The sequence below is a fragment of the Borostomias antarcticus genome (assembly GCF_949987555.1).
Source record: "Borostomias antarcticus genome assembly, chromosome: 15".
Lineage (NCBI taxonomy): Eukaryota > Metazoa > Chordata > Actinopteri > Stomiiformes > Stomiidae > Borostomias > Borostomias antarcticus.
In genome coordinates this window covers 15,138,640-15,161,549 of record NC_140248.1, presented here as the reverse complement: position 1 = coordinate 15,161,549, position 22,910 = coordinate 15,138,640, and the positions used below count along the sequence as shown (strand labels likewise).

Here is a 22,910-nt window from a genome sequence, read left to right as displayed (position 1 = left end):
ACACACACTCACTCTCTCACGCACACACAGTGCTATCATTTGTAACATACTGAATTGATATGATCACACACACACTCGTGATACAATAGAAACCCATCAACGTTTGCAGCAGTGGTTAATGGCAGACCACGCCCCTCTACAGTTTGATTGACAGGTCTTGTCCCGAGACAGCGGGGTGGCTAGTCACGCTCTCGCCATGCAAATGAGCCGCGCGCTGGCCGAGCGGCTGCCCATGTGGACAGGCACCATGCCTTGTTGTTCTGAACGCTCATTGGCCAGCGAACTCCGACATGCTCGAACGCGCTGCGGGCCAGGGACGGAAGGAAAACTCGGAGAGCGGATCAGCACGGAGCGCACAGACGGACCGTTTCCTCGGGGATCTTTTGAACGCCGATCAACATAATAAGTACTCGTTTTATACAATAACCAAATAAGACGACGACTGAAATGTCAATGTAAGTATTGGAGCCCCCACATATTCATGTTGGATTGGGATGTCAGGATTGATCCAACCGCGGTTTTGCGCGTGGTTATAGTAACAGGGCGGGGTGAACGCGCGGAGGGGAGGGTCTTGTCTTGAATACCATTTCGCCTTGTTGTGTATTCCCGTACTCGCATCGCCATCTTGTTGCAATCCCTCTTTTACTTATGTGAGGATTTAACAACGGTTTATCTTATCATATATATTTTTTTAAATCAGTTCCGAGGGAAAGAGGGGAACCATCCGAGCGCATTGGCGGGTTAACTGCGCATACGTGCTTCCCCGGTTATTCCAACTGTGCTTTTTTCCTTCTGTCCCGGGCAACCGGGTGCCTACCGAGAGAGGGGCAAGCGCGATGAGCATCGATACTCTTCTGGAGGCGGCCAGATACCTGGAATGGCAAGCCCAGCAACAACAGATTACACGTGGTAAGGTGTGGGGTAGCTGCAATCTTATTGATAGGGAAAATCAGGCCGTGAGAAAGGGGAAAGAGGTCTTGATGTGTTAATGAATAAGTTCAAAAAAAATTTAGGGGGAGGGGGGCGAAACACTGATATTCTAACTGACCCACCCAACTGGCTAGACTTAAAGAGGATAGAGAAACTCATTTTACATGTGTATTCAAATATCCGGTGAGAAATGCAATAAGCCTCACACGCCCTCTTTATCTCCCGGGCCGTGGGCATTTATTCGTAACGTTATCGTTGTCCGTGAGCGAATAGGATTTTACTAACTCGGTTTCCGGGTTAAGTCGGTTCTATATATAGTCAGTCTCTGTGCTACTGTGTCGGTGCGTGCGTGCGCTCACTGTGACAGATCGTGACACGTCGCGCGACCTATGTTTTAATTTGTGTCCTAAAGTGTCGACACCGCAAAATTAACTCAACTGCACGGATACTTTGTTTTAACTGAATGTAGCGAACATTCCAGGATTGATTGAGTTTAATACACGGAATCTATAAACATTAGATTCTTTTAAGACACCTCTCTGCGCTAGTACATAGTCAATCCGAACTGTAGAATACTGGTATAATAAACAATAGGTTAATCTAGGATGGATAGAATAGTAGTAGTAGGTTGGAAGGGCGGTGGCAGAGTTTTACATAATGCCCTGACATTGCTTAGCTATCCTATGACAGTCTTGGGCGGGTCAACCAACCCCATGCGCTGAAGTCACTTTCGGTGGCTTCGAGTTGTGCAAACACTGGTGTGGAGAGTTATCTCACCGAGTAGCCTATCTTCTTTGCCTTCGATACTTGATCAGATTGATTATCGCCTAGCTACATTATTGCAAAGGGGCTTTTTGTTGGATTTATCTGGTGACGTGTCAGTCGGTCTACACCCCACAGACTCACCGCGTGTCCCTGGCCCCGCCCTCCGGGACCACGTGCGGGCCCCCCTCCCCGGCCAGCCCCGCCCACTGGCGCCGTCACAGAGGGGAGGGAAAGTAGGGCAGCCCCACTCGGCCTTCTCTCTCCTCCCTCAGTCAATGCACGAGTTATGTAATTTACGTTTCCGTGCTTTTCCATGGCTGAACAGAAACTGTAAGTGTGTGTGTGTGAGAGAGAGAGAGAGCTTGAGCTGCTCTTGTTCCTAACTCCTGCGTGCATTAGAGGGAGAGAGACAGATAGAGAGGAGAGGGATTAAGGTGTGGTTTCTTTCAGACTTTCTCCCACATTTTATAGTAATCTCAAGAAATGGTGATACTATTATTCTCACAAATACTCACTAAATGCAAGCTGTTGCCATACAGTGGAGTTAATGTACTCACAGACGTGTTCAAGCTTCAGGAAAGGAAGAATGTGCAGTGACCAGATCTTCACACTAAGGAACATCATCGAACAATTCCTGGATGGAACAACCCATTATACATCAATTTCATTTACTTTCAGAAAGCTTTTGACAGCTTACACCGTGACACCCTGTGGAAGATTGGAGGAACTCCATAGGATTGCACAAAGATAATCGCATTGATAAAGATGTTTAACTATCAATTTGAGTGTAGTGTGATCACAAACGGCAAGCTCACTGATTGGTTCCTTGTGGAATGTGGTGTACGCCAGGGATGTATTTTCTCTCCCATTTTCTTCCTGACTGCCATCGACTGGTCCATGCAAAAAACTACTTCAGACAAACTTAGAGGCGTCCAGTGGACTCTCTTCACACAGCTGGAAGACCTCGACTTAGCTGATGACCTAGCCATCCTCTCCACAAATCATACTCACCTGCAAGAGAGAACAGATAAGACTGAAAGATTCGCCAAACAGATGTGTTTGAACATTAATACCTCCAAAACCCAAGTGGTGTGCCTAAATTCAACACCACATGCACCAATCACCGTAGATTGCAGCTCTCTCAAATATGTCGAGGAGTTCACATATCTGGGAAGTCTACTCAGCAAGGACAATGCATGCAGTAAAGACGTGAAAGCTGGCAAGTTGAGAGTGACTTGAAGAAGATCAGCGCATTCCACAACGGGTGTCTCTGGAGCATATGTCGCATCTTCTGTCCGGAAAGGATTTCCAATGAAGACCTGTATAAAAACATAAACTGGCAATGTGATGCTAGAAATTAAACAGCGCCAGCTCCAATGGCTAGGGCATGTCCTCAGACTGGACCAGGACTGTACCCCCAAAGTACCCCCTTGAGATGGATTCCACCTGGAAAGAGGAAACAAGGGAGACCTACAACAACCTGGCGAAGAACTGTGACCTCAGAACTGAAAATGGCTGGTTAGGACCAGATGGAAGCAGATAGTTGCAGCCTTATGTCCCTCAAGGAACGAAGAGGATTAAGTAATGAAATAATACAGTGAAGTGGAGATTGTGTCTGGACTGAAGTTTAGTGCAAACAGGCCATAGCTCTCACCCGCACAAAACCACTACTTCTATTAGGACTGCCTCCTGAAAGCCGAAGAGTCGAATCAGTCAGATGTGTAGACTGGTTTCCAATGGCATGGCTCCGCAAGTGTCCAAAAGTGCAAGCGATTATGGACAGCAATCGTTGCCCAGTGAGCCAAGTTGTCTGGCGAAGGATTAAAATGTTTTAGGGTAGCCTGCCCAGATGTGGTTCCCGGATTTTTAAACACGGTCTCTGTGCCCTACCGTGCGTTAAACAGTGTTGAAACTATAGTAAGCCTATAGGCTATATTCTAAAAATTATGATAAATAGGCCTACAGACACATACAATCATCTGATGTTGCCTTCAGGAACATAAACAACAATAATAAATCATGTGAAGTTGAAGGCCACGTCTTCAGTTAGTGTCGGCATGACACAGAACTGGATAAGATGCTCCATGGTGACCATGGTGGGGGTTTACCTTCTTATCTTCACATTTCTTCCCCGTCCTACAGCAGTAGGAATGACGGGCTCCAATCTTCATAATCCATTATAGCTGTTAGGGCTAGGCCTACATGTAAAATTGACCGATAGTGTGCAACACTGCACGAAAAGACGTTGGTGAATCCCGCCAATGCTCTGATGCCACGGTCATGCCACGCCGCCGTGTTTTGCAATTTCCAAAATTAGAGGCACAGGCACTGTATGAGAAATAAAAAGAAAAAAGGAACAAATTGTCAAATCTCTGGTTTGAGCAGGCGAATATGATTTGACTCACAAAATTTCAGAGTTAGGTACAGCCCTAACTTCAAAGTACTTCAAAGTTTAAGTGGCCATTAAAAAGCTTTTAAGAATAGTCAAGCTTACATGTTTCTTGTAAGTGAACATGTACATGGACATGAGTGTTGTGTGTGTGTGCGCTAGGTGTGCTTCTGGACACATTTGTGTTGCCAGTGTGTGCTGGTAAAGTAAGCTGAGCCTGTCTCTCTGTTTCTACATCCATGGTAACGTGACCTCTAAAGAACGGCCGTGGTGGTGTGGTCATGCGTGTGTATGCGCACTCACACTTAGTCCGCGTATGTGTAGCGGTAGTACTCTGGGCTCTGCGTTGTGCTACTTCTGTCCGACCCATGTTAAGGGCTTGCCTAGGACAGGATTCGAAACCATGTTTCTACAAGCTCAATAGGGACATCCCTCTTGGAGGGACTGTTAGTGCTCCTTTAAGGAGTGAGGTTAACCAGGACACTCTACCACTTGGTGACATGTGCATGCTCATTATGTGTGTGAGGCAGCTCCCTGTTTGGTGTGTAATGATGTGCTGTCACGGCGCCCAATTCTTGATGTCACAGCTGAGTAGCTCCCTGACAACCCACCTATCAGAGCGCTCGCTGGCGGACATAATAGAGCTGTGGTCCGTCAGGGTGCAGATGCAGCTTCCAGACACCATCCCATCCCTACGTCTCGCCAGTCTGCCGCACACTAGAATGACATCACCCGTGTGTGTGTCTTTGTCTGCCTGCCTTCCTGTGTGTGTGTGCGTCTTCTAATGAGCAGGTAGCATATTTCATGGGAGAACAGTGTGTGTGTGTGTGTGTGTGTGTGTGTATGAGATCTAATGAACAGGTAGCATATTTCAGGGGAGAACAGCTGGTGCTGTACATGGGCACAGTGCTCTGTGGGGTACCGGGACAGTAAAGCTTTTGTTGTGTTTTTGTATGGAGATAATATAACACGACTACGAGGTTAAGGTCCAGACAGTCAGTTTTGATTTGCAGGTAGTTAAATCCATATTGGATGAATTGCTTAAAAACCTTTTTGTACATGCCTCCACAGTTTAAGGATGCCACAAGTACCAGGACATATTAATGATATAAAGAACTAATGTTTTGTATGTGGCGAAGTATCCTTTGCATGCGATGACTTCTTGAGGTCTGTGACCCATGATTGGCACTCAGACTCTTGGTATTTTATTAGCGGTTAATCTTACAATCAATCCAACACTATAACCTGTTTGTATTTCAATGTCTCTATCATGGAGTTCAGCTGTGGACCAGACTCAGGTCTTAGTTGCTCTGGTACAGTGTGGAATGCTTCATTGATTAAATGACAGTAAGTCACCAGGTGTCTGAGGTGTCAAACCAGCATCGAACCGTCACGGCTTCCAAGCCTCGCTGTAGGTTACATCCTCCCTCTGAGGTAGTGGACATGAACACTGATAGATGAGCCCACTGACGCTAGTCCTGTGGAGCTCAATCAAGAAACTCCCAAACTGAAAAGGGTTTGGCCCTATGATTGAAGAATTATTATTAGCTCAGCATTGATATGTACGACAAATGACAAAGACTTGCTGTGACAGGACGATGACAACATAGAACACATGGCTGTCACGGTGCGCTGGTGCGCCCTGTTTTGTGTTGTTTCTTGCACTGTTCCCTCTGGTCGTTGCACCCTGTCTAGTGTTGTCTACCCATCAGTGTCGTGCACCAACTGATCTGAACAAAGTCCTAGTATGTGCCAAAACCTACCTGACAATCAAACTGATTGTGATTCTGACTAAAACAGAGGACTAACAAGAGGGTAGGAGAAGGGCCGTGCGTACAGTGTCAAATCTAAATACATAACAGCCTTGTGCTGTAATCTGAACCTATGAAAACAGAGCCAACAAGCCAACCTTCACCCAGAACCTAAACCCATTTGCTGCAGAAACCACAGAGAGATGCCCGCTCTCTTGGAACCTAGCGTGTGGGTGAGTGTAAACGTAGTAGAGGAAAATACACGCACATCCAAGAAAGAAAAGTGACAGGTGCTCGACCAAAAACTTTATAACTAAAGAAAGAAGAGAGGTCTGCACACTGTTTCAAAAAGCATCTTCTTCAGGTGAAGGCCACGCTGGCAGAAACGCTGTGTGCTTTAGTAAATACTTTCTTCAGTCAGCTTTTTGACAGTGTGCAGACCTCTCTCTCTTCTTTCTTCAGGTGACGGTGTATAGTATACTCCACTACTGGTACTGCGCTTCTCCTGTGACGCGGTAAAGAACCAGATACCGTAATGTCCAAGCACCATAACAGCACTCAACACTAGAGGACAAGGCGACTAGACAGACTTACTAACACAACACCATCCCTTTCCTCGCCCCGACACATGAGACGATAACAGCGTTATTCAGGAGACGGGTCGTCCGGTGATCAGGGGCAGTGGGGGGATTGAACACGGGTGGTCGACTGACAAAGACGCAGCGATGATTGACAGGACCCGACGACCGACTGGAGAAGGAACCACGCTGTTGACGGACCCTCACCTACAGCGAGTCCTTGGTAGCAGGAGTGTGACGGTTTGATGATAGTTTCACCTTAGAGCCTTGATGACTTGCTGTCATTTAGTCAATGAGGCACTCCGCACTGTACCAGAGTAATTAAGAGCAGAGTCTCGTCCATAGCTGAATTCTCTGAGACACAGTGAGATACAAAGAGGTTGCAGTATCGGGTTGGAGGGCTGAGTGCTATGTCCATTGTGTTGTGCAGGATGTATTTTGCAATCCTCCACATTTTTAACTCTAGTCTTCCTTTCACATCATCTCTCCTGTTGTCCTTCTTCTCCCCCCATCCTCCTCTCCTCTCCCACAGAGGAGGAGCAACGGAGAGAGAAGGCGGAGCTCCACAGCAGGGATCCGGAACCCTGGCGAGTGGAGGTTCTAGCTTCTTCAGCCCAGCCAATCAGATTCAACCATGCCACCTGGGGGGAGGAGCCTCACCACCAGCAGCACCAGCACCTCCCCTCCGTCCCTCCTCCTCCCCTGCCTCCGCCTCCTCCCCCCTCCTCCTCTCTCCCTCCTTCGCAAGTCCCCATTGCCATCATCCCCATGGTCCCCGTCGTCGCGGCAATGCCCTCCGTCCCGCTCCACCCGCTGGTCGCCCCTGTCGCCGCCACCACCATGGCGATGGCGCCACTGGGCGGGTCGCTTCCGCTGAAGAACGGCTCCTCCCCTCCTCCTCCTCAGCAGCGCCCGGTCCCACCGCACCTGGCGCCGTACACCGCCCAGATGATGAAGGCGGAGCCTAACTCCCTGACGCCGCAGACGGGCGGCAGTCCCACGCAGTCGCAGCCAGCTCAGGTTCAGATTTCGTATCCGGCTTCCATAATCACCGCTGCCACCAACCCCGCCTGCTCTCAGCACGCCCTGCTGCCCCAGCCGGCACCGCCCACATCTCAGCCGCGCACCAACGGCATGGTCCTGGACGACATGAGGGGGGCGGATGGCAAGAGACGCCCAGGAGGGTGAGCATTTGGTGTGTGCGTGCGTGGGTGTGTGTGTGTGAGTGAGCGGGTGAGCCGCGCGCACGGCTGCATGGTAATAATCCGTTATTGGACAGTGCCCAGTGGAATAACCTCTGCTCTCATCACAGAGCCCGACTGTCTCATCCAATTGCGTGCGTTCGTTCATTCGTCTTTTCTAATTGGCTGCTCTGTCTGCTTGCAGAGCGGGAACCAGAGAGGTGCACAACAAACTGGAGAAGAACAGGTTAGTAGAGGGGCAGGAAACCAACACACACATTCTACAGTCAGACAAACTGCAATACTTCTGGCGGCTATTGAGCAACACTGAATAAGGAGGTGGTCTGGAGTGGACTGAACGCTCCACTAAAACTTTGCTGCCATCATCGTTGTTGCTCTCACCACGTGGTAGGAGGAAGTATTGCAGTTTGGCTGACTGTACGTCCCAACCCAAGTCCACCTTAACACGAAAGAAAGAAAGAGAGAAAAAAGAAAGAAAGAAAGAGTTGGCATGCTGTCACTTCATCTCATTTAACTCAGCATCCCTACAGGTGATATGACCCCAGTGAGGAAAATATATACAAAATACATTTTAACCCACTTTTAAGTGATAGAAAATATAAATACGTGTAAACATAATAAACGGTACAATATAGGTAAGGTCCACAGCACATGAGAAAATGACATCAGCGGACTGTCTTTTCTTCCCTGCAGTTTTTTGGTCCAGCACCTGCCTTGAAGGGGTTTTTGGGATGTGTGGGACTGTTTGATCAGTTGTACCCTAAGACCTCACCCCTCCTGCTGCTCTCTTCTCCTCTCCTCCCTCGTTCTTCCTTCTGTCCAGACGAGCGCACCTGAAGGAGTGTTTCGAGACGCTGAAGAAGAACGTTCCAAATGTGGACGAGAAGAAAACCTCCAACCTCAGTGTTCTCCGCAGTGCTCTGCGCTACATACAGGTACATTTCCTAACAGTTCCTTCAGGGTTCTCCATCGGCTGGTTGTGTGCGTGCGTGCGTGCGTGTGTCAGTGTCAGTCAGTTTGTCACCAAAGTCAAGTTTGTGTGGTTTCCCGGTCAGCTGACTTGTCAGGCCTTTCTCTGTTGTGAGGCTGGTGGGCTGTGTTCTCATATCCTGGGTAGTTATGGAACGGGTTAATGGGCATGTGGGCATTCTGATCAGGGGCCTCATTTATAAACGTTGCGTAAACACAAAAGCGTGCGTAACCAATGCTGAGCAACTTTCTAAGCAACTTTCGGTATTTATAAAAAACGAGTTTAACGATAAGTTGGCGGAAGGTGTGTACAACTCTACGCACACTCCGACCCTCCCGTAACTACGATAAGCAAGTTTCTGGAGAAACGGGAAAACGCGACTCCGATGGCAGAGGGATGAAACTCATGACATATTGAATAATAAATACATCGGTCGCTGCAAGAACTCTCCAATGTGTCACACAGTTTAAACGGAATCAATCGCCACCGTAGCTCTTGGATGTGTCTGTGAATTGACCCATTTGTGTCATAATATAATGTTATGTTGTAGGCCTATTCATTTATAGGCTATCCCGAGAAGCATCACAGGCAGTAGCCTATGAATAAAAGCCACATTATGTTGATAACACAACACGACACGAGCCCATTAGGCTTATCATAGTAATGATTCTGTATGTCGATGGCCTACAACTATAATAAGGCCTATACCACACCAAACAAAAGTTGCATTCGGCGTTGAAGTATATTTATTCAGTTAATCATTTATTTAGTTAATTATTTGTATGTTTAATTATCCACCTATTCATTTGTTAATGTATTTATGTATTTATAGCCTATATTTGATTTGGCTTTTATGTAAACCCGAATGACTACTGAGGTGAAGTGTCTCCAAATTGTATGTGAGCAAGTTAGATTATTAATTTGCAGAATTGTCATGTGTGTAGCTATAATTACGCTTTATAGAATCACATGAAACCCATCCATGGACCCCATATATTTACAAGACCTCGATACAGGCACTGATATAGCTGGATTATAGTAGGACATGACGCATGCGGCCTTGGATATGCCGGGACTTGGCACAGATGTTCTAATATGTGCTTGGCTATCCCGCAACATCCGTTCGAACACGCAGCTTCTATAGGCCTACAGTATGTTTTGAGAAAGTATGTGAAATGCATGATATCCTGGAAAATACACAAATTGGCTGCTGCAAAGAACCCTCAGATCTGTCGTACAGTTTAATCGGGGATCGTTGCCTTAAGTAGTCACTATAGGACTACATGTTTGCATTGTTATGGATGTCATTGTAAATTGACCCGTTTATACGTTGATAAGTTACAGTAGGCCTTTTATTCATGGATGTGTAATATAGATCCAAACCCCATTACCCATGCAACAACACTATAGGCTTATAATGATTATCAGTTTGGAGATCAGCCAACTAATAAGGCCTACCGCACTAAACGAATGCAAATATAGCCTGCATGATAGATAATTAATTATAATGTAATTGGGACCACTCAGGCCTAACAGGTGCTCATATCAGTTGTGCACATGTGGAATCATCATGAGTAGGCTATAAAAGCCATGCCGTCTATCACAATTGTCTCATCAACGCACAATGGCAGATCTGTTATTGCTAGAGGAGATTGTTAATAGGAGATTGAGGAGAGAGAGTATTCAGGGATCGCCACGATCTCCTGGCACACGATGACGTGGTTAGTAAAATGTATCTTTCTCTTTCTGCCTTTTGCACTCGGTTCCATTCTCGTTGCATATGTATTAGGGGCGTATCACTGACCATTTATAGGCAATTGTGGGCGTTAATTGGGGTGTGATCAGAATGCGCATTCACGTGCGCCAAGTTAAGTGTCGATTGTGATTTATAAAGGGCAGCTGGTGTTGGCGTGGCGTAAGTCAACATGGGCTGTGATACGCAGCGTTTTATAAATCGGAGATTTTTTGTGTGTATATTTTCGTACTTACTTTGCTAAGCAAAGTTACGTGGATTCTACGCAACGTTTATAAATGAGGCCCCTGGTCCAGATCTCTGTTCACAGAGGCTCCCTGCCGCGCGCTCTCCTTCATGAAACACTCTCACTCCATTTCCCTCTCTTTCTCTTCCTCCTCTCTCTCGCTGTTTCTCTCTCCCTCCTTCTCTGCGGGCCACGTGAGCTCTGAGCACATGGCTAGCGCGAGCCCAGTGACATCACCCCCCCCCCCCCTTCCGCTTGGCTCAGCCCCTCCCCTCCCGTTCGCAGCAGAGAGAGAGAGAGAGAGAGAGAGGAGGGGGGGGAGTGCGGACTGGAGCATGCTCGCTGCAGTCTGCTGCAGCTGCCCCTGGGAGCACGTCCGTCTCCACGGCGATGCGGAGCGGTGATGGTGTCTCTGCCCCTGTCTGCGTTTTTTTCTTTCTTTATGTCTCTGTCCCTTCCATCCACTTAATCCTCATCTCCATCGATCTCTCCTTCCTTCTCTCTTTCTTACCGGCCCTCCCCCCTCTCTCCTCCTCCTTCCATCTCTCTCTCCGTCTCTCCCTACCGCCCTCCCCCTCTCTCATCTGTCTGTCCCTAGCCTCTAGAGCTCCTGGTAACCATAGAGACAAGCATCAGTTGGTCAGTCCACATATGGAGGTCCTGCTGCCATGTATGTCTGACTCTGTATGTGTGTGTGTTGTGTGCGTTGTGTGCCTTGTATGCAGGATCTTTGCTCTCAACCGCCCATAGTGTCTTTTTTTATTTGCTTTAGGACAAATACCAGTCATGGAATGAGCAACTGAAACCATATTTTCCTTCCATTTGTCATTTACAAAACCCCTCCCCGCCTTTCACCCAACCCTCCCACTCTTACCAGAACAATAGGAGCAAAAATATACAATGAATAGGAAAAAAAAGAACTGAACATGTACAGTCACCAGCATACCAACGAGGCCCGCTGCGTCATCAGAGCAATGAAGCAGACAACCGATGTGGATGATGATGATGATGATTGCATGGTTGTGGTGGTGATGACACCCTACTGACCCAGACATCACACTCCTGTCAATAACACACCCATGGCAGAGATGGTGTGGTGTGAGAGCTTTGGGGGAGGGAGACGGGGCGAGAGAGGAGGGGAGAGTGTCCAGGAACAACTGGGGTAGAAGTGGGGGATGAAGAAGAGGTAAAAGAGGAGAGAAAGACTGATCGATCCAGAGCGCTAGACTGGAAAGCGCCCAGTCTCATCACTCTTAATAAGTTATCACCCATGTGTATCACCCAATTACATCCCTCCTTATGCTAGGTTGCACCTCTCCCACTCAAGCCTCCAAATCCTAGTGGATGTTGTTACCAAGGAAACGGCTATGGGTGGCAGTTGTTTCCGCAGTGACGTGAGGGCTGGTGTAATATGTTTCTCTGGTGTGTTTGAGACCCTGATGATGATGCTTCTTCCGTGCTCTAAGATAAGAGATAATCTCAAGGAGGATTATTAAAATGACTACAGGACAGTGGCATTAACATCTCATGTCATGTAGACCCTGGAGAGGCTTATCCTTGTCACCTCAGACCTCTGGTGAAGAAACGCCTCGACCCCCTGTAGTTTGCTTACCAGGCTGACATGGGAGTGGACGACCTCATCATCTATCTGTTATAGAGTGCTCACTCCCATCTGGACAGGGCTGGCAGCACTGTGAGGATTACATTCTTTGATTTCTCAAGTGCCTTCTACACCATTCAGCCCCCAATCCTGGGAGACGAGCTACGGTCAATGCAGGTGGACACCCCCCTGATGAACTGGATCTTAGACTACCTGACCGGTAGACCACAGTACGTGAGAAGGGTTGGCGACACTGTAGCCTCTCAGGGGACTGTCCAGTCTCCCTTCCTGTCCCTTTTCTTGTTTCACTTCGGACTTCAGAGATGTGGAAAACGTGGACGGAATCGACAACCATTACGTCATCTCGTCTCACTCTGTTTTTCTCAAATCTTCACAGAAGATTAAATTAAGCCCACAGCACATCAAAATGTTTTACTGTAAACTACTGTATGCAGCTACTGCATATTCTCGCTCAATAAATCTCCATTGATCATGAAAAAATGACCAAATTGCCATGACATGGTAGATGTAGTGTGCAATTTTTCTGAATTTTATCTCAAAACTGTATTTTTGAGAGTATTTTGAATTTTGTCCTCATTCTCTACCCTCAACTATTGCTGTCATATGGGGAAAAATACACTACCCACAATCCCATAGTGCAACAGTGCCGTCTCATTCCATAGTAACAGCGAGCTCCACCAATCAGAGACGTCTGTTGGCAAACCTGCCCAATTTTTCAGACCCTAGGAATACAATCTGCAAATTGACTCCATTTAACTCATCTTTGACTGCAGGTGTGCTCAATTAATGTAATTAGCAGACGTTTTAAGCAAAGGTCAAACTGCTAGCTTCTCACTTGGCTCAAAAAGAACATAACCTTCCCTTGGTGTCAATGGTTATGAGCCCTGGATGATGCAGAATAAATATGCTAATGCCCACTCAGGCATTGTACTGTTTGGATTTTAGACACATGATTTTAAAGATATTTTTAATTTAAGAAGTTTTAAATAATTAGGGTCCAGGCAGAGGCCTCATACCCTCATGTATTTGTCATTTGTCTCCTCCTCTTCTCCCTCTTTCTTCACCTTCCTCTGCCAAACGCCCCAACTCTGCCGCAGCTTTAACCATTTTTATCCTCTCTTCTTTTCTGTCCTCAGTTTCTCTGCTTTGCACCCCGTCTATAATCTTTCACTCCCACCTTCCCTCTCCCTCCCCCTCTTTCCCTCTCCCACTCCCTCTCTCTCCCTCCCCCACTCCCTCTCTCCCTCCCCTCTCTCTGTAGTAATCTGTTAATGTTCTCAGCTTCCTGTCCTTTCGGCCTGTTTTAGTGTTCCTTAGTCAGCTGACCTACAGAGAAACTGGGTCGCTGACGTGATTGGTTTGAAAAGGAGGCTGTGGAATGTTTGCCCTCAGACTCCAGGCTCTCCTATCACGGCGATGGTTTCCAGGAAATGGGAGGGGCCTAGCTGTGTGACAGTAACACAGAGGGGAGAATGTGTGTTGCTGAATGAGTTGTTGCTCATAGGAAGTCCATTGTGTCCATACTTCATTGACACAAAGGAGCGGTTTGCATCATTGGTGGGGGACATGTTTACTGTGCACTTCCAATTTATAGTGACCAGCTGCGTCTTTAAATGCTAAAACTGTTTAGCTGTAGCTGAACTCAGATCCCAGATTGACCCCTTAGATGTTTTATAACACCTAAACCCACGTTTTATTAACATCTAACTGCACACACACTCGTTGTGACTGCCCTTGTTAATGCAGTAGGGATCATAAGATGTTCTGGACACTTTTTGTACGATTTTGCTCTGTTTCTGCTGTCATAGGCAGCTTAGCCGTGCGGAGGAGAAGCTGCTATGTGTATCATTAGGTGTTCTTGAATTGTCTCGCCCTATTATATTTGATTCCCTGCTGTTGTAATATAATTTGTGGAATCAAATAAAGTATTGAAATGTTTGCGCGTGTTTCCCTCAGACGCTGAAGCGTAAAGAGAAGGAGTACGAGCACGAGATGGAGCGCCTGGCGAGGGAGAAGATCGCCACGCAGCAGAGACTAGCGGAGCTGAAGAACGAGCTCAGCCAGTGCGTGGACGTCATGGAGATTGACCGTGTCCTCCGACAGACCGTCCAGCCAGAGGAGGACCAGGCGTCCACATCCACAGCCTCAGGTACGGGTATAGACACTGACTCAGGTACAGGTACGGGTATAGACACTGACTCAGGTACAGGTACGGGTATAGACACTGACTCAGGTACAGGTACGGGTATAGACACTGACTCGGGTACAGGTACGGGTATAGACACAGACTCGGGTATAGACAGACACATGTATAGGTATAGATGCAGACACAGTCTCAGGTACAGATATAGACATGGACACATCCACAGCTTCAGATGCAGACGGAGCACACGGGCAGAGCATGTCTGACATAATGACGTCAGGACAGCAGAGTCGCTGCCCATCTTTTGCCACAGGCTCAATACTCACCACTTCAAGATGTGCTACCAGGATCCTTCCTCTTAAGCACCTATTGTCTTTATATTTTGCTACTCTTGCACTTGAGCACTAGATTATGCTCTTAGTCACTTGTTTAGAAAGGAGATGCACTTGTGAGTTGTACACTGACTTCCTAATGTTAAATGCAATTATTGTAAGTCGCTTTGGATAAAAGGGTCTGCTAAATGACTGTAATGTAATGTGTGCTGTGTTCTCTTACAGTAACAAAGTAGTAATTTCTGTTCTCTGGTTCACAGAAGGGGAAGAGGTCTTTGACCAGGACATGGATGAGGACATATCTTCTCCCCTGCCCATTTTGCTCTGCAAAGCTCTGCCTCCCATCCTACAGACCCAATCAGCCCTCCCCCCTCACCTGTCAATCCAGCACACAGCCCTCCCTCTCTCAGGTGTTCTGACCACACCCTCCCCCTCATCTGCCCCTCCCCCTCAGGCCATAGCCCCTGCCCCTCACCCGCTCCAACCTCCGACGATCCAGGTCCAGCCCACTGTCATCGCCCATGCCACCCACGTCTCCCACCCGTCTGTCATCCAGGCTGTCAATCACGTCCTCCCGGCCAATCACAAGCATCTCACGCACATCGCCCCCTCTCCCGGTCCCACCTCCTCCTCCACCCCCCAGCCCATCGGACACATCACCGTCCACCCCGTCGCCCACCTGCCGGGGCTCTACCCCCAGGGGGTGTCTGTCTCCCAGCCCACCGTGGTGGGTCACATCACCCACACCTTCACTCACCACACGCTGCCCCCCCACCACGTCCAGGCTGGCCCCCACGCAGGCGCCAACAGCGGCCCGGTGAACGGAGCCCCCGGCCTGGGGAGCCCGTCCCTGGGGAAGCCCACGGCCGTCCTGGCCCCCCTCCACCACCCCTCCCAGCTGGTGGGACAGACCGCCGTCCTCAACCCCGTCACCATGGTGACCGTCCCGCCCTTCCCCGTCAGCACGCTCAAGCTGGCGTGAGAGAAAAAAACACGCAACGCGACTCAAAACAGGGTTTTAAAAACGGCCAACGGGACACTCCCGGCGGACGTGTCAGTGACGGCGACGTGTCCCGAGTCAGTACACTACTCTGCAATTGCACCCACGAACAGGAAAGGACGGGCTGCTCATGAGGATGGCGTGCCGGAGAGGTGCGCAAGAACATGGAGTCGATGTCCCAATGGCCACTACGCTCCCGCCGTTGCACCCTGGCCGTCGGTTTGTGCACCGGTGACAGACGGTCGACTCTGCTGCGGAGACGTGGGTCTCCCCGCGCCCCTGGTCCTCTCCTCTCCTCCATGAAATCACGAATTCACCAAAGTCATTTCAGATACGGTGCATCGCGGTGGTTCCCAGTAGGTCCGCGTCCAGCTCGACAAACCATGTCGTTCGGAAGGGACAGGTGCCCAGCCAGCAGCGCGTCTTGATAGTCTTCAGTTGCGTCCTTTTCCTCCTGTCTTTCCATCTTCACTGTTCTCATAGTGCTGGGCTAGGAAACAGACGAGGAGATTGTATGCTGTTGACAGGCAGCCACACAGTCAGAGACTTCTGAGCAAAAGCAATAGAGTTCCTCTCCACTCCGACCCAACAGCGCCCCCTGCTGCCACCTCACAGCCACCTAAGACCTCATACTGGTAGTAGTGCAGTACACACACATACAGGACCAGCACTGGGGGTAGGGTACACGCCTCCTTCACAGGTTTTGTGTGTGTGTGTGTGTGTGTGTGTGTGTGTGTGTGTGTGTGTGAGTGAGTGAGTGAGTGAGTGAGTGAAGTGGTGGGGGGTGTATGTGGTTCCACCACAGCTCTTTTCCAGCCTATATGTATGTACATCCGTGTTTGTCACCCTCCGTTACAGTATGTATGTAAGCAATGTTATATGGTCCTATTGGTTATTTTGTTGTGTGGGTATATATGACTATAATATTCAATGTATTTTTTATTACACACTATGATTAAACTCACTGTACCTGGAGCATGGTTCTGTTACCGTTGTAGCCCCTGTACATGTTGGAGAGTATGTATGAGTGAATTAGGCGTTTATATACAGTACCAGAAATTATACATGGAGTATCTATGTGGATACTATAGCTTCCTGAACACTGTGACAACCTTGTTATAAAATACACACATACAGTGAGAGAATAAGAAAATGTATGTTTCTTTGTGTTTACATTACATTAATTTGTGTGAGGAGATAGATGTGGGGAGGGGTGTGCCGTTCTCTCTTTAACACCATAATGTCTGACTCAGTTGAGTTTTCTAATATGCTTATGTATGTACAGTATGTATGAATTTTGTATATGTGTGATTGTATGCACGTTTTATCATACACGTGTATGTATTTTAAAATTTTACCCATGCCTGTTTTTGCATGTAGATTGCTTTGTAATTTTTTACATTTCTTTATTTCTGGGACCATGTACAAGATTGTACAAAGTATGATGCGGGCGGAAATTTGGACCTCATGCTACATTGATATTATATATGAATATAAAAGCAGAAGTTTTCCCTATGGAGAAAGTTTAAGTTATATATTGCCTGTACATTTTGGGCTGCCTTTTAGATCTAACTGTCCACTATGTTTAAAAACAGTAATAATGAACAAAACATTACTAAAGAGAAATTACGCTGATGAAATAATGAAGATTCCTAAATAAATCTTATTACATTTACAACAGCGGTTGTGTCATGTTTTTTTTTGTCTTTGATGCTCTCTTTTTGAAAACCTTTAATAAGACTTCATCAGAAGCCAACTCTGTGACCTAAAGACTCGGCAACAACAGACCAGTTAAGAGGAGGTCTTTATTACATGATGGATGATGCAACATGATGTTCCATAACTGAGCCGGGGAATTGATGTGAAGAGGAAGGAAAGAGTGATAGATGGTGGGACTGTAGAGGACTGTGGGAGAATCAACAGCCCCCTCTCTGGCCGTGCTGCATCTGCTCCTGAATCCTCTCCAGCACCTCCTGCATTCTCCTCAGCTAGAGAGAGAGAGGGATGGATGGATGGATGGATGGATGGAGGAAGAAGAAAGGGTCGTTAGAACAAGCAATTCTTTATACATGGCAGTAATGCATAGGGGAATTATTCAGAAAAGATCAGGGACAGTGTATTTATGTGTGAGTTGGTGTCAACTGAGTGTAGAATGTGGGCGTGTCACCTCTTCGTCCTTCTCCAAGATGATTTGTTCTGTCTGGTCGTCAACGGGAGCCAGGGGCAGAGGGAAGTCAGCCCTGCTCTCTCTCTGAATCATGCCCCGCAGGCTTAAACACACACAACACACCCAAATGCACACAGGAACACAGAGAGCAGCCACATTGTAACTGATATCACATCAGACAATACACAATATAAATGCAATAATAGATGTGTGTGTGTGTGTGTGCGCACGAGTGTGTCTGTAACAGTACATTCCAATACAGTATATGACAGCATTAGAGCGTGTGTTTACACATTCCTCTTGGTTTGAGCGTTTGTATGGGTGTGTGGGTGTGTCCGAGAGTATCCATACACACCTGCGTTTCCTCTCCTGCACCACCATGCGGGTCATGTTCTGGATACACTGGGCTCTGTAGTTCTCGTAGTGCATCTCCCGAGTCACGTCCTTCAGGTCCTGCATGTGTGTCCTCACCAGCATGTCCCTTAGCATCAGGAAGTCCGAGTGAGCAGGGTTCTCCACTGACAACACAACGACACAGCAAATCACATAGTCTGTCTCAACGGATGTAGGTTTTAGGGATAAGCGACAAAATCTGTTGTCCACCCTATCAGATTCTATCCAGACTACATGAAACAACAACCTAGTAACCGCTCCGCTGAAGACAATTGTGATTGGTTTAAAGAAATTACCCATTTTCCCCATTATCTCTGAATGGCAAGTCCAGCCAGACCTTTCTCCAGCGATGGCACAGCGTAAATGAAGTGTGGAGAAAGGTCTGGATATGCAAGACTAGGAATCACCTTACTCATCAACACCAAGACACACTTTAGATAATGGTATCACTTTGTATGTGTAGCAACTGTGTATATTTTGTATCCATTTGTATTGTGTTTTGTACACAAGGCTCCCTTGCAAACACACATCAAGTTCTTTGTCATACCATCCACCATTCCCCAGGGATAGAGGCGGCCTCTAAACTTATGGCCTTTACTCTCCACTTGCAGGTTACTGCCAATCACTGCAAACGGAATATTGTCCTGCACAGGGAGATATACAGTGAGACAGAGAGAGAGAGAAAGAGAGAGAGAGAGAGAGAGAGTGAGCAGTGTAGCATACAGCAAAGTCATGAAAAATGTAGATTTGGGTCAGCTCACCATGAGCAGCTTGTCCTGAAGTTTGAACTCCTCCTCGTCATCGTCGTCAGAGTCGCACACTGGGAACTGGTAGATATGGATCCCAAAGTGTTTGATCTCCTCTCGGATCTGGACACCACAGGACAGAAAACAAAGGCAGAAATAAAAAGGAAGAGTCTGGTATGATCATATACCTTTAGTAGAGATAGGAACAGCACATGCAAAAATATTCCACGTTGTTCTCTTACCTTCATCTTCTTCTTGTGGACCTCAGTTGGCGTGAGGCTGTCCGCTTTAGCCAGAACAGGCACAATGTTGACCTTCTCATGCAGAGCTCTCATGCACTCCACATCCAGGGGCCTGAGTCTGAGGAGAAGCAATCAGACAGGGGACATCTTCTCATGTGTGTGACCAGTGTATGTGTGTGTGTGTGTGTGTGTGTGTGATCGTCCGCTCTCGTACCCGTGGCCAAAGGGGGAGATGAAGTAGAGACAGCAGTGGACTCTGTTGTCCTGGATGTTCTTCCTGTTCAGCCCGCTCTCGTCTCTGAAGTACTGCTCAAACTGCTGGTCTATGTAGTCCTCTATCTCCTTCCAGCTAGATATGGCAACAAAAGATCACGCAAAGGAAACTACAAACATAGTGGTATCATGATTATAGATTTCCACCCTTTGCTGTGGTACACTACGTACGTACTGTACCTCTCTGTGTTATCGACAGCATCGCCAAAACCAGGTGTGTCTACGATGGTGAGACTGAGTTTCACACCTTTCTCCTCGATACCCATGGTGTGTCTGGTTATGTCTATTGTCTGTGTGATACGCTCTACACATGTGCACACACACACACACACACACACGCATGCACACACACATACAGAAAATAGAGATGTTGAGAGAAGGCACTGTGAGGTCAGTGGCCTTTATATAGAATCCTTTAGGACGCCAAAAGAAGACTGGCACATGGGGCAACTGCTAGGAATCGACTGTCTCACCCTCTGCATTCAGCACCTTCCTGTCCTTGTAGAGGTCTGTGAGAAACAGACTGTTGATCAGCGTGGATTTACCCAGACCGGACTCCCCTGGATGGACAGAATAGGGAGGGAGAGAGCTTTGACATCTTTCTGGAACAACCCAAATAACGTTTGTGAGTCTATCGGGGGACTCTGACACAGCATCCTATTAGCATAATAAGGTGTTCGAATATGCTACTCAGATCAGTCATTCACCTGCTACCATCAGTGTGAAGGCAAAGCCCTTCTTCACTGACTTCCTGTGTAGTTGGTTGGGCAGAGTGGCAAAACCCACATACTCTTTGTCCTGCACCACAGGAGAGAAGAGTTAAGCCTTGGTTATACTCCCAGACGTGTCTGAAGACAGCTGCGAACAGTGCGGACGCGTAGGGGTTCTGTTTACACTGCTTCTGTAGTCTGCTCGGAGGACGCGGCAGCTGGTGCTATCATAGCGTTAGAGGGCGCGCGCGGACTCGTACGTGGCGGTCACATAAAATGGGAGGCACCCGGATGTGCGCGCGGAGGTTATGAGTGCACCCTCTGATGAAGAAATTGACGTTACGCGAACCTTCGTGTACTTGCAGACGCAGAAAGTATAACCAGGCCTTTGCATGACACCAAAACCACAGTCCGCCGATCATTGGATTGCCTGTCCCAGTCTATCAATGACCCCCCCCCCCCCGACACCACACACAGTCCACCATCACCCAACCACTCCACCCCTACCCACCTCTGCTGAGTCGTAGGGGTCGAAGCGGCCCCAGGGGCTGCGTGGTCGCGGGGGGCTCAGTGAGTCCAGGGAGCCCAGCGGGCGCCTCCTCAGCTGCAACGGCCGGAACTCCGTCTCCAGTGGGACGCGGCCAGGCCCGGGCGTGGTAGCAGGGGAGACGGAGGAGGGTTTGTAGGGGGTGGGGCGGGGCAGTGGGGATGTGTCATGGGTTTGGGGGGGTCCACCGATCCCAGTGCCTGTTCCTTCAGGTTCGCTGTCACTGAGGGGCATCTGGTGTTGCTCTCCAGCCTGAGGGGGAGGGGGCAGGTCCTTCATGGCATAGGCCAGCTCTGCATCCTCGATGGACAAACTGGACAACTAAGGGAGGGGTAAGGGATTCGGAAGAGGGGGTTCCAGTGAGAGCATGAATGCAAGTTTGACCAAAAGCACACAAACTAGGTACAGGATCAGTTCTCACACTGAAACAAGAGATGTTATCTAGTTGACTTGTATCTGTTTGCACTGAGTAGTGATGCCTCCTCTGTTAATGAGTTTCCTGGAATATTGGCACACCCTGTCTTATTTTGAACTGTGAACCCATTAGAGAGGCCTGTCTCTGTCTGAGCAGCCCTGTCCCTCTTCTGTCTGGGAACAGAAAAGTGGGAGGTTTAAAGTTAGACCTCTAAAAAGGCACCCATGCACTTGCTTCAGTAGGACTGGACATAATACTACCAAGGAAGTATTCTTTCTGTTCCTGTACACAATACAAGTCACTGACAACTCTCACTGTGTTTCAAGAAAGGTATATAAATTAATTTGACATTGCATGAATAACTAAATACTATACAATCAATGGGTTCAAACACAGAAATGAACTCAAAGCTGCATACACATGAACTTGCATAGCCTACTGAGTGACTCTACACATTGACCTATGAGCAGTGATGGCCAATGCTTCAACACCTACAATCCTAAGCGGTCAGCATTGTCCTGTGTCTTGCCTGCTGAGTGGCATGACATGGTGGGAGTAGTAGACCGTCTACTGGTCACGTCAATATTAACAGGTCCAGTGTCCTACCTGTCAGCTTCCATTACCCACAACCCCCTTTAGCGGGCTTAACCCAGCCTCTAATACCATGATCTCCAGTAACACATGGGGTAGGAGATTTAAATCTTGTTTGCTTACATACACACAAACTAGTACTATTAATGTACAGCCACAAACTAGTACTATTCATGTACAGCTATTCTAATATTACCCATATTTGTTCAACCAACCTCATTGTCTGGAGAAGACAAGGTTTGTCCTACCTGATTGTCTGGAGAAGACGCAGACATAATACCATTGGAGAACGCAGTTAAGAATAGGAGCAGACATTAATGGAGTTTTCTTTCATGTACAATATATGTATACATTTCAACATCGTCTAGTTGATGGTTCCTTGATAGGTTTATTTGTACACAATACGGCTACACAAACCATGGCATTTGTAATTACAATCTATTTGGACTTTTAAGAATGTTCATTGTCACCTTTCAGTGGCATCAGCCAACTTACAAAACTATAACGCGAACATTAGGCGTAATTACCTTTTTTGCAGTTGTTGCGAAACCTAACAGGTGATGACATGTGTTCCATGTTGCGCTGTCAGACAAGTGGTCATCGGACAGCCTTCAAACAAGGGGAATCCATGGAGGTATAATATAACTGGAGACGGCATTGAAAATGGCTGCCTATTCATTTCAATGAAAGTTGCTCACCGGCGCATGAAGCCATTTGACGTAGTGGCCAAAGCCCGGTATTGCAAGTCAAATCAAGGCATGCGGCCCAAGAACCCTTATTTCCCATGTTAGTGGATGATGATAGATAGGGCTAGAAAAGGAAAACAAAATTTTTCTGGGTATCATTCAGCATCAGAGACCAATCTTATCAATATAAACTTTTAGTTTTAGGGGTTTTGGGGTTTTTGAAGCCACCAATACCTGTATTGAGCCATTTAAACATGTGCTGTGCACGAGCCTCGGGGACGCGCTGGTCGCGCGTTCGTGAGTCCTGCGAGCTCGGGAAAGCACGTGACCATAGGAAGACCCGCCCTACTCTGCCTCTGATTGGATAGGAAGTCATGTAATGACGTCGCTAACATTTGCTATGCTTTTAGCAATGAAGCTTATTGATCATGCTAATCAGAACGTATGTCTATGATGCAAATGATCATGACGTGGTTACTT

At 47.6% G+C, this 22,910-nt stretch overlaps 2 protein-coding genes across 4 annotated transcripts; one reads left to right on the top strand and one right to left on the bottom strand.

Moving 5' to 3' along the window:
• Positions 1 to 836: 836 nt before the first annotated feature.
• On the top strand, positions 837 to 15,642 carry mntb (MAX network transcriptional repressor b; the record flags this gene model as incomplete). Its single annotated transcript, XM_084450274.1, has 6 exons — positions 837 to 909; positions 6,946 to 7,597; positions 7,800 to 7,841; positions 8,439 to 8,550; positions 14,142 to 14,334; positions 14,921 to 15,642. 6 exons carry the CDS (start codon positions 837 to 839, stop codon positions 15,640 to 15,642), a joined length of 1,794 nt encoding a protein of 597 aa, XP_084306400.1.
• Positions 15,643 to 17,483: 1,841 nt separating this feature from the next.
• On the bottom strand, positions 17,484 to 22,374 carry LOC311318371 (septin-5-like). 3 transcript variants are annotated; one of them, XM_084449684.1, is made up of 12 exons: positions 22,272 to 22,374; positions 20,703 to 21,059; positions 20,189 to 20,279; positions 19,955 to 20,041; positions 19,653 to 19,785; positions 19,423 to 19,557; positions 19,209 to 19,326; positions 18,982 to 19,089; positions 18,768 to 18,864; positions 18,183 to 18,345; positions 17,828 to 17,930; positions 17,484 to 17,648 (listed from the first exon to the last, which is right to left on the bottom strand). In XM_084449684.1, exons 2-12 carry the CDS (start codon positions 21,015 to 21,017, stop codon positions 17,577 to 17,579), a joined length of 1,422 nt encoding a protein of 473 aa, XP_084305810.1. In that variant the 5' UTR covers positions 21,018 to 21,059; positions 22,272 to 22,374; the 3' UTR covers positions 17,484 to 17,576. The 3 variants fall into 3 exon arrangements, with proteins under 3 accessions (XP_084305810.1, XP_084305811.1, XP_084305812.1); XM_084449685.1 differs by having other exon boundaries at positions 19,662 to 19,785; XM_084449686.1 differs by having other exon boundaries at positions 17,509 to 17,648; positions 17,828 to 17,911.
• Positions 22,375 to 22,910: the final 536 nt, after the last annotated feature.